Raw genomic sequence first — 24,429 nt, 5'->3', positions numbered from 1 at the left:
ACGTGTCTCCAAGCTCAATTAAGGTGTAGGTCCTTCTCATCTTCCCTTAGTGGACCTACACCAGAGGTGGAATTTCTACATTCCCATTGCGGGGGGCCAGTTTCTCCAAAGTGTTGATCATCTATTAAGTGGTGCTCATTTTTATTGACCCCAGAGAGCTGGTGGGCTAAGTTTGTACCTCATGAGGATTTTAACTGAAATTCTCACAATTATGAATGAAGGGATATAAACGTCGTCTTCTGAAAAAATATCATGGGTATGCTAACATATTATTGCAAGTAATCGATCTTTTTTTTACCGACTTAACGGTTTGTTTACGCAACGAATACGAATACACAAACACATTTTCAATGAAGTCGCAACCCTGCTTCGTGTGCCACTGGATAGGTGATGGACAGGGTGTGGTGACACCATTGGCATCATCAATCACGTCACGCTGGGCGTGGCTTGTAGGGGGTTTCCCGCCTCCCGTGGGGCAGTTGAGTGACGGGCGGTCATCATTATCAGGGGCACCGTGTAATTGACGTCACCAATTCGGTGCGCGAGTGAAACTAAATGAGGGACATTACCGAAAGTGTAAGGCAATTTTTTTTTCCAGTTGTAAGGTAGCAATTTGTCAAGATGACACTGATAAAGTATTTATACACTTAGCTTATATTCTTTCTGGCAACTTAAGCTCTGAAATGTTTTCAACGGTGTTGCACATTGGACGCAGTTTCAAAACCTGATGGAACGCATGAAAACAAATGTGTGGCTGAAAAAATATTGGAAAATGAAACCCTATCTCAGCGAGCTGTAAGAGCCATCTCAGTTTTGTTGGTGGCAGGTGTCTCCGTTACAATTCCGTCACGAGCACAATCAAATACGTACCGAAAATTTAGTTTTTAGACAAACGACACGGTTAAAATGCGTGCTTATCAGGTTATTTGTGCTGCAATTCAGTTGACCAATAACAACAGCCACAATTGACCACGCAGTGGCGATGTCGTCGCCGCTACGGTTGTGCCAGGCTAGGTGTACTTTGAGGCCACGTGAAGTGTCGAAGGCTCACTGACGGGAGGTCACACAGTACAGATACAAGTGCAATGGATCGATTGACTGAGATGAATGGCAGATGCACCACCTGCGCTCTCTACTGCGTTTTAGCTGCCTGGTGCTCCGCTCAATTTCCTTGAACAACAACACACACACACGTCTATATATATTGACCGAAGCATGACTTTTTATTTATCCTCCAATTCTTGCAACCTTTACATTGGGTTGCCATGACGTCCCAAAGTTGGCAAACGACGAGGGTGGCGACGGTCGTCATTGCGGCCCGCGCAAATAAAAGCCCCATAGCCTTTAGGGGCCGTCCATAAATGACGTCACGCGATTTCGGACGATTTTTGACCCCACCCTCTCGTCACGCGGCGTCACAAAAAGTCAGGTCTGCCCCACCCCCCCAAAATAAAACATGCTTCAAATCGCTTTAAACTATTGTCATTGTAGTGCGTATTTAATGAGGCGCTGCACTCTGATGTTGTAGGAGAAAACATTTATTAAAAAGTCTATTTAATTAAGTAGAACGTGTTGTCTATATTTATTTAAAGTTGCGCATTTTGATGTGACGTCACATTTCTCAACCCCCACCCCCCTCCGTCACACATCGTCACAAATGTCTGACCCCGCCCCCCCCCCAGGTGCGTGACGTCATTTATGGACGGCCCCTTATCTCTCGTGACGCCAAGGCGGCTCGCTGGGGGGGGTGGGGGGGAGAATCTCGACTTCGCGTGACGTCGAGCGGGTCACTCGTTGCCGTCGCCGCCGACGAGTGACGCGTTAATTTCACCGTCGAACGCCGTCAACATTTCCCGGGCTCGCTCCCCTCGGGGTGTCAGTCACAACGCCTCGGACCTGATCACCCCCCCCACCCCACCCCCCCGCGTCAACGCGCCTCGGAGGTTGCTCGCGCGCAGGGCGTGACGTCAAGGGGAAGACGCGCACGCGCGTCGGGAGGGAGCACGCGCGTGCACGCGCGCGCACGTGCGCGCACCCGTCGACCTTAACAATGGCCACGAAGAAGAAATGGGATAGCGTGTATCATCTCTCTGTCGCGATTAATTTGCTCGCACGCCTCCCCACCCCCTCCCAACCCCACTCATAAATTTGACAAAAGCATCACCCCCCCCCCCCCGTTTGCGAAGACGCTTGACTGTGAGCCCTTTGAAACATCCAATGGCAGCAGCGCTCCGCATTCCGCCCGTCTGATCTTAAGGCACGCGGGCAAATCAGAGAGCGGCCCGCCGCCGCTCTGTGAAATCGCAGCCAATTTTTTTGCGAATGGTAAAAATAGCCACTCCAAAAAATTAGTGGAACTATGCTCGCGCACACGGCGCATAAACCACGCGCGCGCGCGCGCACACGCCCAATGCACACAGACGGGTGTGCACACATTCACACGCGCAGAGACAAAGATCCCCCATTTAGCATTAGAGACCGTAGGGGCAACGCTGCTCTTGTGAGCGCCTATTAAGGACAGCACGCGGTGGGCTGTTGTGGTCAACACCAGACCAGGCCATCTTTCTCCTAGTTAGTGATGCATGTACATCAGAGTAAGTACTCATTTAAGGCTTCATTGACCTAGGAGAGGTCCAGGACAGGTCCAGATACCACTTGCCACTGATAGTGTGTACAGCAGGAAAGCAAACCTAGGCCAACAGGATTGTAGGGCAGTACCCTAACGACCGGACCATCATTTCCCATATGCCTGTGTGCACACACACACACGTATACTTCCAATTGTGCATAGAGCCAAGCAGCAAGGCTCTTGAAAGACGACACTTCAGTCGAATTCAGTATCTTAATTGTGCCAAGTCATATCGTGATGGGCAGACTGCGCTATGTGCACAGAAGTGACCTGGGCTCTCTAGCGCAGATGCCTCAAGCAAAATGAAGGAATGTTATGGAGTGACAAGCAACAGGCTGTGTGCTGTACATTCTAAGCCTGCCAAGGGAATCCAAAGGGCAGCAACAACAGGGGAAATAAATCAGAATGCCTGAACTTGACCCATGTCAAATTAAAACTGACACACGGTTCAATGAGTACTATTTTTGGAATGTAAAACTTCAAAATGGTTTTGTTTATTTATTTATATGAACACACATATAAGTGAAGCTTTTGTTTAATTTCATCATCAGTGTAATATTTAAACCGTGTTAAATGCATCTTTGATCAAATATCAACCAGAAACGGTTCATTTGATGCATATGGATACAATTAAATGAATATTTAGTGGAATTTAGATTTTCGCTATTTTAAAATATACATTTTTCTACATTCATTTCACTCCGTTGTCACTTGTTAGTTATTAATATAAAACGTGTCGTGTTTAACCTAAAAAAACCGCGACAATTTCCCGTGGAATACATCGACGCATTACACAACACGGTAACACTTTATTTTCTTGCGATGTATTATTTGGGCTGTCATACCTGCCGTTGTTTGGCACGACTTTCAGCACAAAACACCGCGCAGAATTCTACAGCACGGCCCGCGCGAAAGCCCACGCAGCGGTAACATGTATTTGATTGTTTTGTTGAATTGCCATATTCTCTCCGTTGTTTGCTTTAGATATGTATCTCGCGTTCGGGCGAAACCGGTGACTGAAACGCGCCTAATGCGAGCGCTAAGGCGTACCTCTCCGTTCGTGCAGCAACACAGGCACTGAGTGACAGGAAGGTATAGTCGCGTGCGACCAGGGCTTTGTGTCTCTGACATCCCAATGACCCACTTTGCTTTTAGAGGCATTTTAAGCTATTGCATTACATGCTGCTGGGTGCCCTCCAGTTAGGCTGAGCACCTGTGTGATGTTTTTGGCACAGGTCCAAACAAAAAGTGAGCTTTATTTATCCACTAGGTGGTGGTAAAATCAAGTCAACTTAAGGGAATGGAGGAAAAATCTGTGTATGATTTGTCCGTGAGCAGCATTCCTCCGATTTGTATTCGTGTTTCGTTTTGCTTTGCTTTTAAAGTGCCACCCAATAAAAAAAAACTACGAAGTGGATAGATGTCATGCATAAGGCAAGATGCTGTTTTCTGCTGGTGTGATTTATTGCATGTAGCAGCTCGCAGAAGTGAGCGGCTGGCATTTGACCATTGCGTTACGGATGTGCATGCCATCACTCCGTTTGAAAAGTTGTATTTTATTTTTTTCTTAAGGAATTAGATTCGCTGTAAATGATCCTTGTAAAGGCATAGAACATTCCGTGCTCTAACGCCAGAAGCTAGAAGATCAATGTAAAATAATACAACAAGGGTAATGTGAAAAAATGCTTCATGTTAATTTTGGCAAGTATACTCCACGCGACACAAATTTTAACTACAATAGCTTACAGTTTGGTCTCGTAGATTCGTGTAACGCATCATAGAAAGGTGGTGTAATAAAGTAAAATACATGTGGAAAATGAACACCGGATGGAAGTCCATAAAGGAATGATTGACAGCGGTGATAGTCCATCTAGAGAAAGCCGTATCGAGGCTAATGCTGATTTATGGTCATTTTAGAGACTTAAAAAGAGATGCCCCTATAGCTCACCGTGGAGCAGTTGCATGCCGCGGGCTCGGTTTAAGCTTACGATGTTGTCCACTATGTGTTTTCATCATTATAATCGACAGGTGTGGCTAATAGCGGGCAGGTGAACATTTACTATGGTACGGCCCTGTAATGCGGTAAACCCCAAAGGCCTGACCTGGATTAGGAGGTGCGAAAAGATATGATAGACCGCACAGCTGGCCTGACTTGAACTTGCAGCACAGCAATAGCACTTGGTGAGGTGGCAGGGTTCAGACATTACGTCTGCATTTGGATAAGACGGAGAGAGAATAACTAAATCACGCCAGTGTGGACATTTCCCTCGCAAAGTAAATTCACGTTCCACTGGGTTAACTTTAAATTTCCTGAACACATTTCACGAAATGCTTCAGGCGAAGGTGAAGCCCTGCAAATACTTATTTGGGCTTCCACTGGAGGGAGTTCCACAAAGCCCCTCTCGAGGGTATTTGCGCCGACTCTTCTCTGCTGACATCTTGGAGAAGGTGGGAACACTCACACTTTAACCCGCTGCACGACACCTGCAGTGGGTTAAAGGCGAATTTAAGAAACTTGCACCGCTGTATCAACCGCCGCGCCTGGAGTTCTCATCGCGTCAAGGAGCATAAACCATCCACGCGAACTTTGGTCATCCTCGCAGCAGCAGCAGCAGCTTTTGGCTAGCCAATCGAACAAAGACACTCACTGCATCGCGCGCTTTAAGATGCGTTTCTGCGGCCGCATGGAATACTCTTCCGATATTAGGATGCCGCTGGAGCTATGCACTTTTACATCACCTAGATTGAGAAATCGTATCTTTAAAACTGATTTTTGTGTTTAGTACGTTGTCATTCCCCCACACCTTCGATTTGCACGGTTGGCTACGTACGGTGCAAAAGAAGTTCAACATACACTACACACATACGACCTGGCGGTCTTTGGATTGCAAGTCCAGTGAGCTAACCGTTACACTCCGGCCACAACCCATGCATCGAGGTGCATTAATTCATCCCTTCAATTTGGTTTATGGCAATAACAGCTGGAGAGTGTCAATCCTAAATCTTGCTTGGGGGGGGGGGTCGACTCAGCCAATGCTTCATTAGTAATCAATAAAATAAGTACTACTTTGTGAGAAGTCAATGATGGCTGTGCCGGGGAAGGTCTGGTTCCATCTCAGGAATGTGGGAATCCACCACCAGTGCTGCCCAATGATAACCGAAGTGTGAATGCACCTAATTGAAAACACACACTATCCCCATCAGGTTTTCATTCACTTTAAATACCATTTCAGTTGCTAAATCTTCAACAACGACGGCAACAAAAACGTGATGCCAATATATACAGAAGCCAGAAAAAAATTTGCTTAATAATTCTGTGTAAAATCGAAATGAACACGCTCCTTGTGTAAAAATGTTGTTGATGTTTCCGTTGTATAATAATATAGCACGTTTCTCATCCTCCGCCCCCCCCAACCCCTTTGATATTCGAAACCATTTTCAAAACGGGCGCAGTTACAAAATAGTTGCAAACACGTGGATACGTGCACGCACATGCAATTCAACATGAAAGACCACGGGCTGCCCCCCCCCCCCCCGAGCCATTTCACTGCGAAAAATGAAAATTGTCACCGAACAAAAGTTCTCACACTCGCCAAGCGTGCGTCAGACAGAGGGAAACAGCGGGGAAACAGCGGGGAAACGCGTGAGCGTTGTCACGCAGCTCTGCGGTGGCTCGTCCTGAGCCTCCCCCATCGCTCTCTCTCTCTCTCACCTCAGTGCTGCACGATTTGTATCGGATGGTCTGTCCCACGCAGCTTCTGCAGAGGCAAATGTGCAAGGTTAGGATGGAGGCTGACACTGGGCGCTCATCTGCGCCTTAACAGGATAAACAATTCAAGGCAATGTGGACGTCAAGGCAAGCAAATTTATGCTGCAGATGATTATTTTTATGGACATTTAAAACGATTTGCATCACCTATTCATTTTAAGTAGGGTAATAAAAAGCAATTACACATTCCCATAATACGTTATAAGGGTAACATACACAAAACATTGATAATTCTTTACAGCCCTTTGGCAATCCACGCCTAGAAGAAGATCTCTTGACACCGTGTTGGACATGATGGTTGTTTGACCATACTTACTGTAACTAGTGTGGGTTGATGTTAGCCATGGCCAGGATTGAACGTAAGTCATGAGGTTCATCACGTAGTGTGTGAACCATTGCACCACCACTCAACCTATAGAAATGTACGATGGCATACTAACAAATGTGATCACCGTACAGTCAGGCTGCCCCAACCCTCGGTATGCGATTTTTTTAAATAACTGAAATCAGCATAACCATATGCTTTCCGTGAGCATGGAGACATATTTATACGTCTTAAGCAGTCAGAATTGAAGGATTAAAGCAATGTTTATACAGGGAGCAAATAGGAATTTAAGTTATAATGAGGTCACCAGCATCACCAGCAGTTTCATGTTCACTCTTCTTGACACCGACTCCCAGAATACGGTAGTCACGAGCAGAAAGCGCCATGAACTAAGAGTACATTCTTTTTAGCAAGGAAGGTAGGGAAATTTCCATGGGATATACTGAAGAGCACCATGGTTTTGTGGGGATTGCGTGCCGGTCGTCTTTACAAATGGAGACAAATGATAAAGCGTTTCCGTTTGCAATCTTCACCAGCCTCTTTATCAAAAGCAATTCTTTCAGCACTCCCATCCATCGCTCCTCGAAAAAACCCACCCCATGATATGCATGTGGCCGGCGCATTATCTCTATCTGACAACGGCAGGTCCTGCACTTGTCTGCTTTGAAACAGAGCAGAATGCAAAGAAGCCGGCTTCTTTGCTAAAAAGCTGAACCGGCAGTCTGCTTTAACCTGTGAATGCTTAACGGGGATGAGCAGAGAGTGGTTACATGCAAGACATGTTTGTTTACATGCTTTGCAGAATATTTAATGCATCCCAATCAAATATTTGGTCAATCAAACATCCAACAATGTGGCGACTTAAAAGTGATATGTTTATTGCAAGTTTTGCAAATTTAAACTGAGGATTGGTGTGGAAACAAAGCTGAGTTCTGTATAGCGAAAAAAAATATCTTATGAAAATTGCTTTATACTGTGAGGCTGGTGTGGTCATGAAATTGTTAGGAATCATTTACCTCATGTCACTGAAATACAACCCTGGGCTAAAGTGTACGTAAATAATGGCTGAATTACAAGGCAAAATCAGGGTCACGTATGGCCATATTTGCAAAGCAGGCTGCTTAATATGTGAGCACACTGGGATAGGGTTCTTTTTCTCCGCGTAAAAGGCAGCATTCGAGCCAACGTGGACCCTGCATGCACTGCGACCACGTGAATTAATGAATTCATGAGCGCTGAGGGGGGGGGGGGGACAAAAAAACACAGTGGCCTTCATTATTGCCGCTATCGTCCGTTAAAAGCCCGAGTTTTGCGGAGTTTTGCTAAATTTTGGCTCGCCCGGGCCTCCCTGCCACGGACAGGAGTCCAGGGAATCCGAGCGGCGGTTACTCCAGCAACGGCGACCACCGGGGCAAGCGCGCCTCAGCTAATGGGGCCACGACGCTGGAAATAATGGGCCTCTAGCTGAGTGAATGTCACGCCTGCTGACCCACGCACGCTCGCACCCCCCACCACCCCCACATCGGCGCAATCTCAAATGTCTACAAGCCGCTACGATGCGTGAAAAGCAATCCCCCCCACCCCTCCACCGCGGCAATATCTGCACGATTTGCTCAGTCCAATTTGGACGCTAGGCCACGAATGCCGAATTTGTTTAGATAGAGCTCAGGACCGCCCCGCCAAAACAACAACAACATCGTCGTCACGGGGGAGGTGGAAGGAGGAAAGGCATTGTTCTCCACTCGGATGTAAACAAAGTTGTTCATTTCCCTGGCTTGGGCTACGTTTCTAGATGACACTTAAACGAGTATCAATTACGACCAGCACAGTGCGATGTTTCCCCCAATTTATTCACAACGTGGTTATGGAATTATGTAAATTGCCACTGGGATTGTGTGTTTGCACGCTGGTGGGTGTGGCATCGCACTGCAGGCCTCTCTTAATAGATGCCATGCTGGCAGCATTTGTGGGCCTGATTTCTATAATTTCCGGAGGCTATACAGCTGTATTGCGGTATTTAGAAGCCAGACTGTGTGGGAACCCACGTATACCCCCCTTTTTCTTGCATGTGTGTGCTCTGTAGACAACACATGTACATATTTAGCAAATGTTCTGCAAATACTGAAATCAGATTACTACACACATTTTAAGTGCAGTGTGCCCATTCCCTTCTGAGGTTCTAAATTAAATGTATAGATATCCAAATGTATCTCTTTCCAAGCAAATAAAAATGGTCATCCTATGGAGAGACTTGCTGCCACCATGATAATGTGGAATGCCCACCAATGGCTCAGGAACTCCAGGTGCCGCTCTAACCTGCCCACAAGCATGCAGACCACTTCATCAATGATGACTTGTTCAAAAATGTGAACTGGGATGCGCTCACTGATATACCACATTGGTGAAATAAAAACAGGCCCAAAACAGGACGGCGGATGTAGTTCTGCCCAACTACCTCCATTGGCCGAACACAATTTTGGGGACATTATACAAAGTATTACACCAGGCTAATTGCTCTGATTTGACTGCGGAACAAAACTGTACATATGAGAGGCGTTAATGTGAACCACCGAACGGCCAAGTAGCACTGAGAAACAAACGGGTAAAAATGTGCCTGTGGCTACAACACGCAGGCATGCTAGCTTGTTTAAAGCACAAATTCATTAAGATATAAAGCAAATAATCCAAAGCATTTATTGGCCGCTGTTAAAATGTTGAAACAGAGCAGAAATCCATTTGTACTCAACACAATAAACAAGATGTTATGACCTGTAGTTTCCCCCCAAATTAGTGAATTCAGTTCACTACCATAACATACAGACCTAACCGTGGGTGTCCATCCTGTATAACAGCCCTCAACAATTTATAGTATTTACCGTAACATTTTAAAGCAGCTTGTCGTTGGGAAGTACAAAACACGTGAACATAAACGAGACGACCACCACCGAGGCCTAGCTATGTTAACTGCCTCATTGCAGACAGACATAGGTGTGGGTTTGTCCATCGCACACGTGGTGGGCGTTGATTGCTCGCTCATTGTTGAGTGCGAGACCGAAGCAACTTGCTGCGCTGCCATCCTCGTGGGATTCACCGACCACGATGAGTAATCCGAGGAGCTGATGATGCTGGTTGGTCACACATGTTGCCTCAATGAATATTGCCTCAGTGATGCAAAACGGATGCAGTCTATTTGCCTGCACGGAGGCAAGCGGTCGTTTATATAGTATTCTGCCGTTGATTTACTCTGGAAAGCCTCACTGAGGCTAAGGACTCGTTTTTGGAATTATCCTGCTTTGGATGTTTGGCCAATTTCATATCGAGTATATTAGCACGTGGGAGCAAACGTATATGAGTAATGAACGCCCATACGCATCGGTCAAAAATCTACTTGCTGTACTACCTCGCCACCGATGAGTACGGTTGGCTACGTAGAGTGCGAAATAAATCCAACATGCATATATACATAAAAATATAAAACTACTTTAACGATAAACTATTGTTTATCTTACCAGGTAAGGCCCACAGAAGCGACCTGGCCACAAATGAAAGTTCAACAAAGTGGCTTATCGTATGGAAATGTATCGCAGCCAAATACTGTAATCGCACGTTTCTAAATGTGGAGGGAAAAACTAGAGGACCTGGAGAAAAATCCACGCGACCACAGGGTCGGGATCAAACCCACGACCTCCTGCATACCAGGCGAGATAGTTAACATCTCGCCACCGTGGCGCCTACCTTCCCATCCTCTTACCTTCTACTAACCCTGTGGCTGGGTGCTCCACCATGCATGATAGTGCATTTTCCACCAAACTCACCTCATTCATTCATTAATCACACATAGTCAGCGAAGGACCGTTGCGCCAAACCTGTGACCTCTTGCGACAGCGTTCGCACGAACTGCTCTTGCTGCGACACACCGTCGTCTCGAGTGATTTGTTTGATCAACGGATTAAGGGGTCCACTTTCGAACCTCAACCGCCAACTGAAGTTGCGCAATTTGCTGAAGGAGTTTGCGCATCAAGAGAGGCGACGTGTCCAAAAAGTGACAGCCGCCTCCCTCGACCCGAGCTCTCAATCGCTAGGAGACCAATCGCCGATGCAATGGTGACATTTCTGAAAGAGTCAAACCATCGGATGCCACCTCTGAAGTTGCTATGTCACGGACGCGCACCGTCACACTCGAAGCAGCGGCTCAAAAACTCACTCCCACGTCCCGCAGCAACGAACTCACCTGCCCGCCAGGCACCGTCGGATGGAGTACGAGGCCCCACCTCCGCACGTGCGCGAGCACTCGCTCCACGGGCCCCAGGCGTCCCAGGTGGGGTCCCTCTCCTCTTCCTGCTGGCTCCCAGGCAGGACCTGCGAGGAGGACACAAGAGGACAATGGACGGGAAGGAGGCAGGGGTTAGAAGGGAGCAAAGCATGGTCACGTTTGCGTGCGCGTGTTTGTGTTGGGGGGGCTGCGCTTTGAACCCGGCGACCTGGGTTCGATTCTCGCTCGCAGTCAACTCCAGTGATGATTATCTGAACCGGTCCTGGGCCTCCTCTAGGTCGACTCGGCCTCAAATAAATACCTGGCGCGGTGTGTAAATGTCACCACTCGGGAAATAAAGGTGGCCGGGCGTGGTGATGGCCACTCACCCACCCCCTCGTGTGCCGTTCCGGCCTTCATCGGCGCTAACAGCACTTTCCCCAACAGGTCTGTTAAGGATATACGGGGGATCTTTGTTTTTTGTGTCGGGAGCAGCACTCCGGCAAGCGACATCGCGAGCAGCGCCATCAACTTTACTCGCAGGCAAAGAGGCCCTAGGCAGGAGAAATTTGATGGAAATTTTATCTCCTCTATCACTTCAACTCTCGCACACGATCCCCCCCACCCCCGGACAAAATAAAACAATTCTAATCGACGCTTCTGTCCCACATATGCGCAACAAGAATTTTGAAGATCAAAATTTCCCCGTGAAAAACGTAAACGTTCCGCCACCACTTGCCCACACCTGTGTGGCTCTCGGTGGCTCTTAGGGGGTGCGCACGTGCTGGTGATTAACCGAGGAACGCCCCACTGCTTTTTTGTCGGCTCGTTTCGATGGGAGGGGAGGGAAAGGGACATTTTAGGTTTTCTTTTTTGTATAAATCTCCTCCTTTCCACCTCCACCCCCCCCCCCCAGCTTCTTCAAGTTCCCTGCTGGGTTTGCCCCTGGAGCAATGCAAGTGGTGGTGCGGTGAAACAAGCAAGAGATGTGTTCTGCCGAGTGTTCCATTACAAGCGGGGATCCAACGCTCTTGCGCGCGTCACGGTGCCACTGCACGTACACACACGCACGTGCAGTTACGGAACACCTGCTTGCAGCCGCTGTTTTGTAGAACATGCGTACTTTTTTCCTGCGGTGCCCAAATCAAGTGCCCACTGTTTTCGCTTAGCTTGTGGCCACTTGCGAGGGTTGCAAGTGGCTACAATTTGGAATGAGAAGGAGACCATTAAGCCCATCTGGCTCATTCTAATATGCACCGACGCCTTCTCATTCACTCTTGGAGGTTCTCATGGCATTGCCACGTTTTCCCACCATTAATGTCTTACCCAACCGTCTTATTTAGTAACCACGTACTCGTTCCTACCGCTTTTGTAAGTCCAATTCGTTTTGCTTATCCAGCAAATATTGGCAGGCTTATTCTAAGAGATCAGTTCGTAACTCACTAGGAACCAGTCTTCAGTGCAGTACCATTTATTGCAGGTTTTCTCAAACTTGCTATTGGCCACAGAGATGTTTCAGTCAGAGTGTGTAATGGTGTTTGTCAATACACGTCAAAACAGAAACCTCTACACTTCACGTAACTCAAAATAAGGTGCAAACTCAAACTACCACCCAGTTGCACAACCGTGACCAAAAACCATCCCATAGACACGCACAGTTCAGCCTTGTCCGTTAAATGCCACGTGTTTTCATTTTGCATTTTATGAGGCCCAATATTAAACGAAACGATAACACGGCTCAATCAAGTGTTAGCCTCGGTGACCGGAGCCAAGGAACATCTGCAGAAGACTGAATAAATTTTTTGTTGCAAAATGTCGAGCGTTTTTTTACTACTACACGCGTAATTGCAGAAATTAGGCAACACACGCAAAAATGTGCACCTCAACTGGAATAAAAGCCTTTGCACGAAACCATTTATTAGTGGAGGAAAAAATTATATCAAAACATGTTCGTGAACAGACGTGCATGCCTCCACTCACTCTTGTTCGTCCCCAGCCTGCCAACTCTTCGGGAATATCGTCAACACAATTCGTGATGACAATGTCTGCCTCTTTGCCGCCCCCCCCCCCCCCCCAATTATTTAGCATGAGACAAGCAGACAAGAGGCAGGAAATCAATTATTGGCACTTTGTTTGCAGTGCATGATGTTCTCAGACCCAGCGTGCCATGAGCCATGTAATATGAATTTAATTAGGTGTAATGCGGGCTAATATACCACAGGTGCTTCTGCTCAGCGGTCACAATAACATAACCTCTCAGACAGGAGCTCAATTATATGTCCGATTGAATTTTAAACGGTGCACTTTACACTAAAGAAAACATTCGACACCGGGACATAAATTGATTGAGCATGTGACAGACAAGCCTTCTGTTATGAAATTATGTTACAATAGCCCCCTATGTTTACCAAATTACATAATAAGGCTTGTAATGACCGCATTGGTTTTTAGCCATTATTTTCTGGCATTGATGCGTTTCGTTAAGTGCATCTGCACAATTTTGAATTCTGCTGTTGTACATTAATTATGTTCTTTGGCTAAGCTCCTACTAAATCCTGGCATTAAGAAGATTTGTAAAGCCAGATCTTGGTTCCATCCCCATGTACGAGGGCAGAAAATGCCCCTCTTAGTCAGTGAGCAGTGGCATTTATAGGCTAACACTAACACCCTGTCATAAACCCATAAACTTAATGGGAAGAAATGTTGGTAAAACAAGAACTGCACTATTTTTTTACGTGCATTTTGCTGCGTGATTTACAGTTCACGCGGACAATCACCAGCTACAGGGGGGTTATCAGCTGGCTGTTGCAGACTTCCCACCACTTTGCCCCAACTTGTGTCGACTATTTCCACTTGTTTTTTACTGCAACGACATCCTCGGACTTCGGCTGCATTGCGGACAATAAACCAAGCGTGCAAACAAATACCAATGCAATTGAAAACACATCACAATAAAGTACGATCATACGTACGGCTATGATTTTGTACTGGGAACAGCAAATAATTGTTACTGCACCGTCGACCTCATTACGTTTAACTAACACGCGTTGACAATACTCACAGGGGTGCGGTGGCCTCGTGATGAGCACAACGCCCTGACAACATGCTGACGTGAGTTCAACTGTTCAACATGGCTAACGTCAGTTCAAGTTCAAGTTCATTTATTAGGTTTAGCCCTGTGAGCCATTCGGCTCTTGAATCGGGTGCAACCGCAACAAACAAAAAAAACAAAAACATGAACAAAAAAACATCTTAAAGTGAATATGTGACTGAGTGCAAACAAAAAAATCCAAGAAAAGACGGCAAAATATTGCAGAAAAAAACACCGTGCAGTGGCGAGTGATAACTGAATTGGGTCCTAACCTCTTCTTGCACACTGACCAGGGTGTCAAACATTTGCCATGTCGACAAAAGACGGGGAGGAGGGAGGCCTTCATTCAAAGGGCTGGTTTGTGTTGTTATTATTGTTGTTGGTGTTATTTAGCACGATCAATATTGATCCATATTCGCGATGTTGCACGTCGGTAAGGGATATAATGTTGCCCTCGGTGGTGATGTCATTCCCTTTTCAAATGTTCCTTCCAATTGGCTGGTAGAGTGTGAGCAAAAACGATTGCAACAGAAAACCCTTCCAGTGTTGCCAAAACCTGAAACTATGTTGTTTCCTGCATGATTTTATGGTTTATTTACAAAGAAGATATTAATGGTCGTCTCGGATTTATACAAACTTCACTCTGAATGGTTAAACGAACCAGCCTGGGTTTTTTTGTATGTGATGGGAATTGCAGAGGAGACATTTCAATCATGGCATGAAGATATTTTTTGTAACAATATACACACATGAGCACATGGACACAGCTCATAAAGCGGAGTGATATATATATATGTACGCAGCTTTTTGGTTGGGTGATGAATTGCAAACTGCGGTGCCCGTGATCAAACGCGTGGAGCGTAGAGGACAGGGTCAGGGTGGCAAGAGCCAAAGCTTTCATGTCTGAATTTGGCGACTCCAAATCCGAGTCACGCTCCCAGACGTTCTTTCACAGCCGGGCCCGTCCGGCCGCTCTAAACAACGCCGCCAGCTCGCGCGTTGCTTTGATCAGCGGTCTCGTACGCCGGACCGCGGCTGCCTCTCAATCAGGCTAACGCGGCAGTTCTTGGCAGAGTGGGCCCCTTTCACAGGCCAGGCCACGCACTGCGTGCCGGGGCGACGCGCCGCCGGTTACCCAGCCGCACCTGCTGTTTTGCACCGTGTGCGACGGTGCCGTCGATAACAGAGCTCTCTTTTGTGCTGGTGGGCAGTGGATCGTTTAAAAGTCTGGAACGGCAACAGTATTGAGACGTTCGCTTCCAGTGTGACATTGGACTACGATGAGCATGGCTTCATTTAAAACGTAGCTGTCTGGGGTTGAGCCCCAGAAACTATTTCCTGCCTCCCCCCCCCCCTTTTCCCAGAGGGGTCCAGTGGGTTGGGGGTATTGGGCGTAGGGGAAATCTGAAAAAGATTTTGTGAAAAATTACGCCGCGATAATGAGAATGGGTTAACGGCTTTCATAATCGCTAACTGAAAATGCGTCATAACTCGCATTATCATCACCCTGTGCAATGGTACTTTTTCAGGAACAGCTCAGCTCTGAGTAAAAGTCATAAACTGAAACAATATTGTAGTTTTCATGGACAAGGCCATGTGCGGATGTTGGTGATGTTTTCTTAAAATCAGTCGACACTTGCGTAATGATAGATGCACCTAATTCAGGCTGGCAATCGCGCCAAATTATCGCAATCACTTCACATTACCATCTGCACACCGCGATAAAGAACGATTCAATTACATCGGGTCAAGGGCCAAACTCTACAGATAAATTATAGAGCAAGCTTACAAGTTTATCCACTAATGATTTCACAGCACGGAGGCTGAATGTGCGCCCTCACACACGCACACGAGTGCAAGCGCTTTAAAGAACCTTGAATAATGTGAAGCTACGGCTCATGTGTTCACGTTCACTTTAGCAAGCGCCGAATGTTAATTGTGCGCATCGAATACACTGCCTTGCCAGGGGTTTGGGAGGGTTCACAGCCAACGTCAATGCAAAGGTCAGTATGTTATTTGCTGTTATTTACTGGCAGAAGAACCTCTCCCATTAATAATAACAAGCCTTTCCCGGTCATGTCATATCTCCCAGGTAAGAAGGTCATGGGCACAAAGCCCTCCAAAAACTATCGGCCCCTGTTTCAGAAACCTTTATGTTGGGCATTAATCACTGTGACGCTAACCATGCCTTTGGGAGGGCCGGTTTAAAATGGGGAGTTACATTTCTCAGGGCTATTAGCAGGACTATTATTATGCCTGGCTGATCAGCCAGAGATAAAAATGTGGCAATAACCAATGTCAGCATGCTCCCACTCGCTTTACCGGCAACACACGCTGGCTTGGAAAATCCACACGTGCTTAATCTTAAGCAAGACAGTGACAAGCATCCAAAACGTGGTGAACTGTGCTTTATCACAACAAGTGGTGCTCACCATCAGCTTTGCTAATGAGTGCATAACAAGGTTTCTCAAGGAATATATTAAATTATTGAGATTTATAGCAGATTAGGAGATGTGGTTCTAACAATTGTTGACTTTCAGTGGCACATTATTTAGTTGTGGGTTATTTTTTTAAAATACAAAAATGCAGCAAATTTAATATTAATGTAATTGCAGTTGCTCAATTACTATTAATGCTTTACAAAAATAAATAATTTTACGATTATGTGTTCAGCTAATATGTGGTAAAGTATTTAAAGAAAAGTATTTAACATTACATTCTTTCAGACCAAAATATTTTGATTATCTTAATCAAGTTAGAAAAACAACTGAATAATATGTTTTTCGTAAAATTATTAACTGAAAAACGCTCATTAAAGCAAACCTTTTTTGGTACGAAAGAATGCTGTGCTTTTAAGCTGATGGAAATGACTCACCAGTCAGCGCCATGAGTCAATTAAACTCTGGGATGCGATGAAAGTGAGGGCCAGCATTAATGTCCCCTTAATAATACATTCCCACAACAATGAGAAATTTGACCGAATCCCCATTTGGGTCATTCTACAATCGGCTGGGCAATGCTCTGGGTAGCGTCCCAACACTATAGCTCTTTGGGCTTGCCCCCCCCCACCCGTATTCCCCCCACCCCCACCCTTTGATATTTGAGATATATATATAACAAAATAATTTTCGTCCATGTCTTTATTTATTAAAAAGAACAGCTCTGAAGTTGACCTCTGCGAGATATGCCGATGACCGCTCGCATCTCTTGTAAGTGTGTGTGGCTCCCTCTGTTCAGCGGTGCTGTTTTATCATCAGCTGTGAAATTCAGTCTGGAAAGCAAATCGACTGGTGGACTGAAATATATTTGTATTCATCATGTGCAGATACAGAATGGAGGAGTTTAGCTTTTTATGCTTTTATGCGCAATGCCCCACAGCAACGCTGAATAAGTTAGTGTAAAACATTTTTATTTGTGCTGAACATGGCCTCATAGTGTATATGGAGTGCTCTTGCAAATAACATCTGGCTGATGAGACCCAGAAAGAAAGTCCAGAGTTTCTTTCTGAAACAAATGCTGTTGGACGATATTTGTCCGAAAAGCTGCTGGACTAAGAAATATTGCATTTGCACGTGGGGTTACACCACAGAGTTCTGATTATGCACAATGTGTTTACTTATCAAGCTGTGGGGCCTTATTGCAGCCTGCTAGCTGGATTAGGCTGTCATGGGAACCCAGGTCAGGCCCACTTGCCTGGGTCACGGATAGGGCTAGCCTGGTTTCAAGTCTTCGTGGGAACGCGGCATCAGATTACGCTCTTTCAATTGTGGCACGTCCAGTGTCCCACTCAAATACACCTGCCATGGCCAAAGCTACCGATAGCAAACGTGAAGTCATCCGCCCAATCGGTGTTGTCGGAAAAAGGAGCTTATCTAACAAAGTGTGGTCGTATAACTTGGAGGCTAATATTGATTAGCTTGCTAAGTTTGCTAATCAATTAGTATTCTTTTTCTCAGACAAAATTCCCACGTTTTTATGGGGTCGGCTGCCTGAAAATAGAATAAATTTAAATGGTATTTTTTTCATAACTTTACAAGCTAACTACACAGACCAGTATGTGGTGATGTGTGGTCCAACAACGCCCCACGCCTTACACACAGTGTGGGGAGGCCTTCATCCAGCAGCGGATTTACAAAGGGATGTCAATGTATTTGTATGGAATTTCTTCGTATGCATTGACAATATAGAACGAGCAGCTGAAATGATTTTAATGCCGCGCGTTCTTTCCACACGTATCGCGATAACAAATACCGATTCGTCGTTATTTGCCGATGTGATCTGCGAATATTTGAACGTCCATTCGCCGTGGCCGAAAAAAATTCACGTTTGCGCGCGTCAGTCGAGGAAACCCACGACGCTTAATCCCACGCCGTCATGTGGGGCCGTGAAAATGACCTATTTTGGACGTAACAGGATACAGCGGCAGCGGAAGGCTTCTGCAACGGAGTCACCCAGCCACCCACCCACCTTCTGACAATTCCGCACGTGGGATTGAAAGCGGGGCTTGCGTTACAGCCTCGCTCGGAGCGTTAACGGCGCCCAACTCCTTCACGTGAGACCGACAGGTAACCAATACTCAAGCAGCAGCAGCAGCAGCACAAATATACGACAGACGGAGAGGTCAGAATTCTACTTTTTTTTTTAAACAACAAAACCAAATTCCAATATTTAGTGCATCGCATTGAATACAAGGTTTGAAGCAGCGCCGTCCAGACACTTAATGAACAAAGGCTAACATCTACAAACATACCACAGGACGAACGTCAACCGGGCGAGCACAAATAGCCTGCGGGCCTACGTGCAAAAGGCATTCCGGTTCCAGTAGCAGGCCCCAGACAAACAAGGCTGATGGACAATACCTATGGGCAGGCATTGGTGGTGGCAATGATCCGCCTGTGTGGACACCATCTGCAGTGCGTGTAACTGTGAGGCTAAGCGTGCTCTTAGACATCGTTTTGGAAAGTAATGACCATTCGAAATGAAATACATAATTGGTGGGAAATGTTGATGGGATGCTGCAATGCGTGTTTCGTGCTTTTTTAAGTGTTGTGGCCTGTGTGTGGGCTAATGTCAGACACGTGAAAAGTTTAATTTTATATTACGCAAAATTACCTCACCGCGTGACATCACTTGTTGTTTTATACAAAGGGAAAAGACTTAATTGAGGCCAATTATTTGCAGATAGGGTATTTCTAGTCCCATGAAAATACTTCTAAATAGACGTATTTATTTAACATTTAATAAAAATGTTCCTGAGAACATGGTCGAATGTATTTTACGCTGTACAACTATTTAAACGGTAAGAATAACCGCTCAATCACGCTTTATAAAACATGTCCCGCCGGAAGGTGTTTTATTATTCGCAGCAACAAGCCATTGCACACAGTGTGCAGAGAACAAATATTCCCACACAAACAAGGGACAGATATGTGATGTTGGTGTTATTTGAATGAATCGAATTCATTTGGTTCATCTGCTCAGCACAATAAAAACGAGCTCTCCCACAAACGTATTAGCCAAGATTGTGTATTTAACGCCTTTTTATTTCTCGAGTTGTATTTTACACTGGTTTTAATCTAATCCTTTTGTCCAAAATCTCTACTTTGATCCGCCAAAAGTGTAGTGGCCATTGCATTCACACTTAACTGCTTTGCCAGTGATAAATTGCCTGGCTTTGTGGGCCAGGCAGCCCTCAGAACAAACACTGCTTGCTTTGTTCTGAGCCGAGAGCAGATGGACAGTTTGTACACAATATCAGGATTGTCCACAAAGGAAAAAAAATTGGCCACTCCAAATAACAATAAATTCCACAGGTGCCAGGTAGTATGGGTTCAGTAGGCCTATAGGGATGACCTATGTTGACCAATGAATCCAAAAGAATGATTGCTTACACGCAGCTAAGCCTAAAGCACTATTTTGTTGACCAGTTGCTCAGGACAACTATGGGAAAAAAACTGCTTATTGTGAACAAAAATGTTCTAGTTGTCCAGAGGAATGATCAAGACGTGCGAGTGTGTGCCGTAAGCGTGCGTATTTATATAAATGTGAGTGAACATGAATGTATGTGAACGTATGTATGCGGGTGAGGTGCTCGCAAACAGCACTTGCCTCAACGGTGTGTTAAGACTATACGGGGGATCTTTGTCTTTGTGTGTGTGTGTATATATATGGGGAACGGTGGCACAGTGGTTAGAGCACTGCGCTATTAATACGGCGACCCCGAGTTAGATTCCCGCTCACGACCAATAACAGCGGCGAATATTTGAACTGGTCCTCAGCCTCGCCTAGGTCAACTTAGCCTTAAATTAGTACCTGTTTTGGTGTGTAAAAACGTCAGCTATGGGCAACCAGAGGTGATCGGGCGTGGTGTTGGCCACCCACCCCCTCCTGGTGTGCCGTGCCGGCTTTAATAGGTACTTGCCCCAAGTCTGTAAACGCTATATGGGGGATATTTGTCTTTGTAGATTATGACGTTTGAGGGAGTGGTAGTGGAGTGTTTCACACAATGCACTCAAAGCCCGATGACCTGAGTTTTATTGTTGGCCATGGCTAACAGTGTTTGAATGATATCTGAACCAGTCTGGAACTCCCTTAGGTCGACTCAGCCTTAAATGAGTACCCGCTTTTGTGTGTAAACATTAGCACTGGAGAGAGAAATGCAAGCCACGTGTGGTGCTGCCGTGCAAGTCTTAACAGGGAGTTTACTAACATCGCTGTTCCGATAGTCTATAAAGGATTTACTGTGGACCTTTGTCTCTGTACGTATGTCTATTAGGGAGGGAGTTGTGGCGTTGTGATTTGAGCACTGCAACGGCATCCTTACAAACCCAGACTTGATACTTGGTCACACGCAACACCACTGTCGATTGTTATCTGAACTGAACCCGAGCCCCGGTTAGACTGGGCCTCATCTTAGTATTCTATTATTTAATTTAATTTATTATTTTATCTTTAGACGTGACTTAACCGAAAGAACCAAATAATAATTCCTGCAGTCACGAAAGTTCTAAAATTAAGACTCATCTTAGGACTTGCGACCATGCTATGGTCCGGTCAATGTCGCAAGTAGGAAAGACAAAGGCGGTCAGGTGTGCCGCTGGCGCACACAGCTGGTGAAGAATGGCACAGCTTCGTGAGTTAATAACACAACAGCGAGGATCATCGACTTGGCGAGCACAATGATTGACTGAAACACGATTTCAGCAGTGGGAACTCTTCCCGTTGCTATATACGTGGGCCACAATCACGCATTGCATCTACGCAGTAATGTATAGTAGAGGTAAATACGTTTTGGTGAAACATTTTTGTGGGATTAGGGAGAGATGTGCAATCGGAATTGCTATGGTTTCTTGTTCAACCGCTTCACAGCTGGTTCTGACATATGTACATGAAATTCTTGATGATGCAAGGGCTGGTACTGCATTCAATCACCCCCCCCCCCTATTCAGGAAACAAGTTGTTTCCATTAATGATAAGCTTTTAGACTGGGGAACTGCTATGCCAAATACACACATGCATAAATACATATACACATGGGCATAATATACAAAAATGCCGCACATACACGCTCACACTTACACGTAATTTGATTGACTTATACCAGACACTCTTTGCACGGTACATCTATTGGTACTTATTTAGGTTTGAATGTGCTTGTTCGTCCAGGAAAACCTCACTGAGTTTCACAACGCAATTTTCAGGAGAGTCCTGCCAAGTTTGTTTTTGCAGTAGGGAGGAATGATCGCTGTGCATATTTCCAATTGAGTCATTTATTGGGTATTTTTTCAAATTTGACAAATTTGGACAAGGATGCCAGCACACAATGGCCTACTCTTGACAATGACATCACAGGATCTTTAATCCATAATACATCTTTAATGTGCCCTTGTCAAGTAGATGGTGTATACCTTTAACGCTCAACACGCCGTAAGTATTAATCAAGCAGACTGCTGCGTACGAACCTTGAACCTCTGCAACAAGTGGGGAACGCACTACTGCTAGGCAATGTCACCACCCTAATATAAGAGGTGTTGCCTCTGTTGTGGATAAATAGGTTTCACTGAGTAGTTCAGTAGCGTTATCTTCTGAGGCTATTCCCTGACACAAAGCGATTTGCTGTTCACTGCAAGAATTCTGGAAAAAAAAGATAAAAATTATTGAGGTGTAACTTTTCTCAAAACGGGAATAGACTTGCAGGGAAACAATCAAGACTCTTCACATGTGAACATTCGCACATTTAAACATTGACACATGCCAGCGCAGCAAGAACAATTCCCAGATCTGATGACGGTCGCATGGCACCGGCAGCGTTTTTCACGGGTGTGACCACTTGGGATGACTTTTTGCCGGATATTTCCAAGTCAAGTGGCACATGTAGCCACGACACCTGGTGCAAATATTTATACAAATCAGGCTTCCTTCCCACGCGTGGGAACGAGTGCGGCCGCGCCTCTGCAGTGAAGCGCACGGTGCCCGTTTAAACCTTACGTCCGCACGGGGTGGCTCGCTCGCGATGGAACTCTGCCGCGCGGTCCTCTTCTCTGAGATTGCCTGGGACCGCGGGAAGCGTGTGAATGTGTCTGATGAACGAGCGATAGCAGCAGTGAAAGGCCACACCGTTTAATCGGTTTGGCTGAAACGTTAGAATGATCAATTTGAAATGCGAATTTATTATTCTTCTTGGTTTTTTCGGTAAAGTCACGTAGAAGGGAAATAATAAAATAATAAAAATAAAACATAATATGTATTTGATTTTTATAAAATAATCAAAATAAAACATAATATGTATTTTATTATGTTTTATTTGTATTATTTTATTATTTCCCTTCTACGCCACTTTTCTGAAACAACCAAGAAGATGAATCCCTGCAGTCACGAAAGCTTTAAATCGGAATTTTTTTTATTGTTGCAGCCCGCAGTACATATGAATTGTAAGTGCACTATTTAGGCTGCACATGCACATATTTGCACGTATATTTATTCAGTAAGGTGAAGGTAAAAAGGTTGGTGCCGCAACCTCCGATTTTAGTTATAGCAAGCGGACTGGCCACTTGCACCGCCATCGGGATGTACAGAGTGTAGGCTGTAGTAATATTACGAGCTCTGTGAAACAAGACCACGACCAGGTGTTTTCTTCCTCTGTCTAGGTTGCCCCAAGTTTTTGGAAGTAAAAACCACACACACACACCGCGAGCCTTAGCTCATGTTGCATTTAAAGCGTGGAAAACCAAACATTGAATTAAAAGCTAATAAGGGGTGTGTGCGGGATTTTTTTCACCCAATTGGACAAACTGAACAGGGATCAAGTAGGAACTATGCCTACAGCTGCCGCTTTTTACAAGCAATAAACGCAGGGCTTCAGTGTTTCCGCAAAGCAAAGACTCGTAAACTTTCAAGCTGGGCACCTGCCCAAGTGGGAAAACAAATGTCTTTTTAGTTAGTATTTTATTGCCTGGAAAAAATCATAAAAAATTTTGAATAACAGCAAGCTACCCAAAGTGGCAAAAATCAGGGGAAGCAAAGGGTAAAAAAAAATAAGTAAATAACCTAACAAGCAACGTTATTTTAAGATGCTTGCTTGCAGAAGTATGAAGGACCAAACTAATAGAAACGTAAAAACTATTTATAATAACTATTGAGTGAAAAATTAAGAATTCGATGTCCTTCCTTTAATTCTGCAGAGCCTTAGATTCAACGTCACACAATTCTCAGGGGTCAACTCAACTCTTCTTCCCTTTAGGGGCGAAACATTGAGAAACACCTTTTGGGATATTTCGATTTAAAGCTTTCGTGACTGCAGGGATTCATCTTCTTGGTTCTTTCAGACTCTGTCTCCTCGACAGACCTGTTCTCCACCTGAGGACGGCTACTTGCGTTGTGGCCGAAACGTCGTGAGAATTATTGTATTATGTTTTATTTTTATTATTTTATTATTTAAATTCTACGTGACTTTACCGAAAGAACCAAGAAGATGAACCTTTTGGGATAGTCAGTGTCCTGTAGCCAGAACCGGTCCTTGACATGAGAGTGTAGAATTCCCACCACTAGCCCCCAGGTACATTGGTGTAGAATGACACCAGCAAGTGCTTGCTTAGTGTGCGAAGACATTTTAAATGAACAAAATCAAATGTTCAACGGTGCGGCCCAGCAATTTTTTAAGCTACTGCTAGGATGAGAAAGCAGAAGGTCTCCACTAGAGGGAGCTCTAGAAAAACCCCTCTAGAGGGTGTTTGGCCTACTCTTCCCCACTGGCCAGCCACATTGTAAGATGTGGGAGTATCTCCACCACTGGTTGATCGTGGTGTCCCCATTTATATTGCTGGTTGGACACAGGTGGGGGTTTAACTAACTTATCCATTGTTTC

General features: G+C 45.4%; 1 protein-coding gene across 1 annotated transcript in view; it reads right to left on the bottom strand.

Annotated features, from left to right (window-relative positions):
• Positions 1-24,429, bottom strand: part of LOC144722045 (ADAMTS-like protein 1) — a 142,758-nt gene that overhangs the window by 50,244 nt on the left and 68,085 nt on the right. The window contains exons 4-5 of the mRNA XM_078600124.1: positions 10,955-11,082; positions 6,342-6,387 (exon numbers count right to left, since the gene is read on the bottom strand). Coding sequence (XP_078456250.1) covers positions 6,342-6,387; positions 10,955-11,082 — 174 coding nt within the window. The remainder of the gene's footprint in view (positions 1-6,341; positions 6,388-10,954; positions 11,083-24,429) is intronic.

This window comes from Lampetra planeri, chromosome 13, assembly GCF_965212315.1.
Source record: "Lampetra planeri chromosome 13, kcLamPlan1.2.h2, whole genome shotgun sequence".
In the NCBI taxonomy this organism is placed as follows: Eukaryota; Metazoa; Chordata; class Hyperoartia; order Petromyzontiformes; family Petromyzontidae; genus Lampetra; species Lampetra planeri.
Note: the sequence above shows the minus strand (reverse complement) of the source record. Positions and strands in the feature narration are given on the sequence as shown.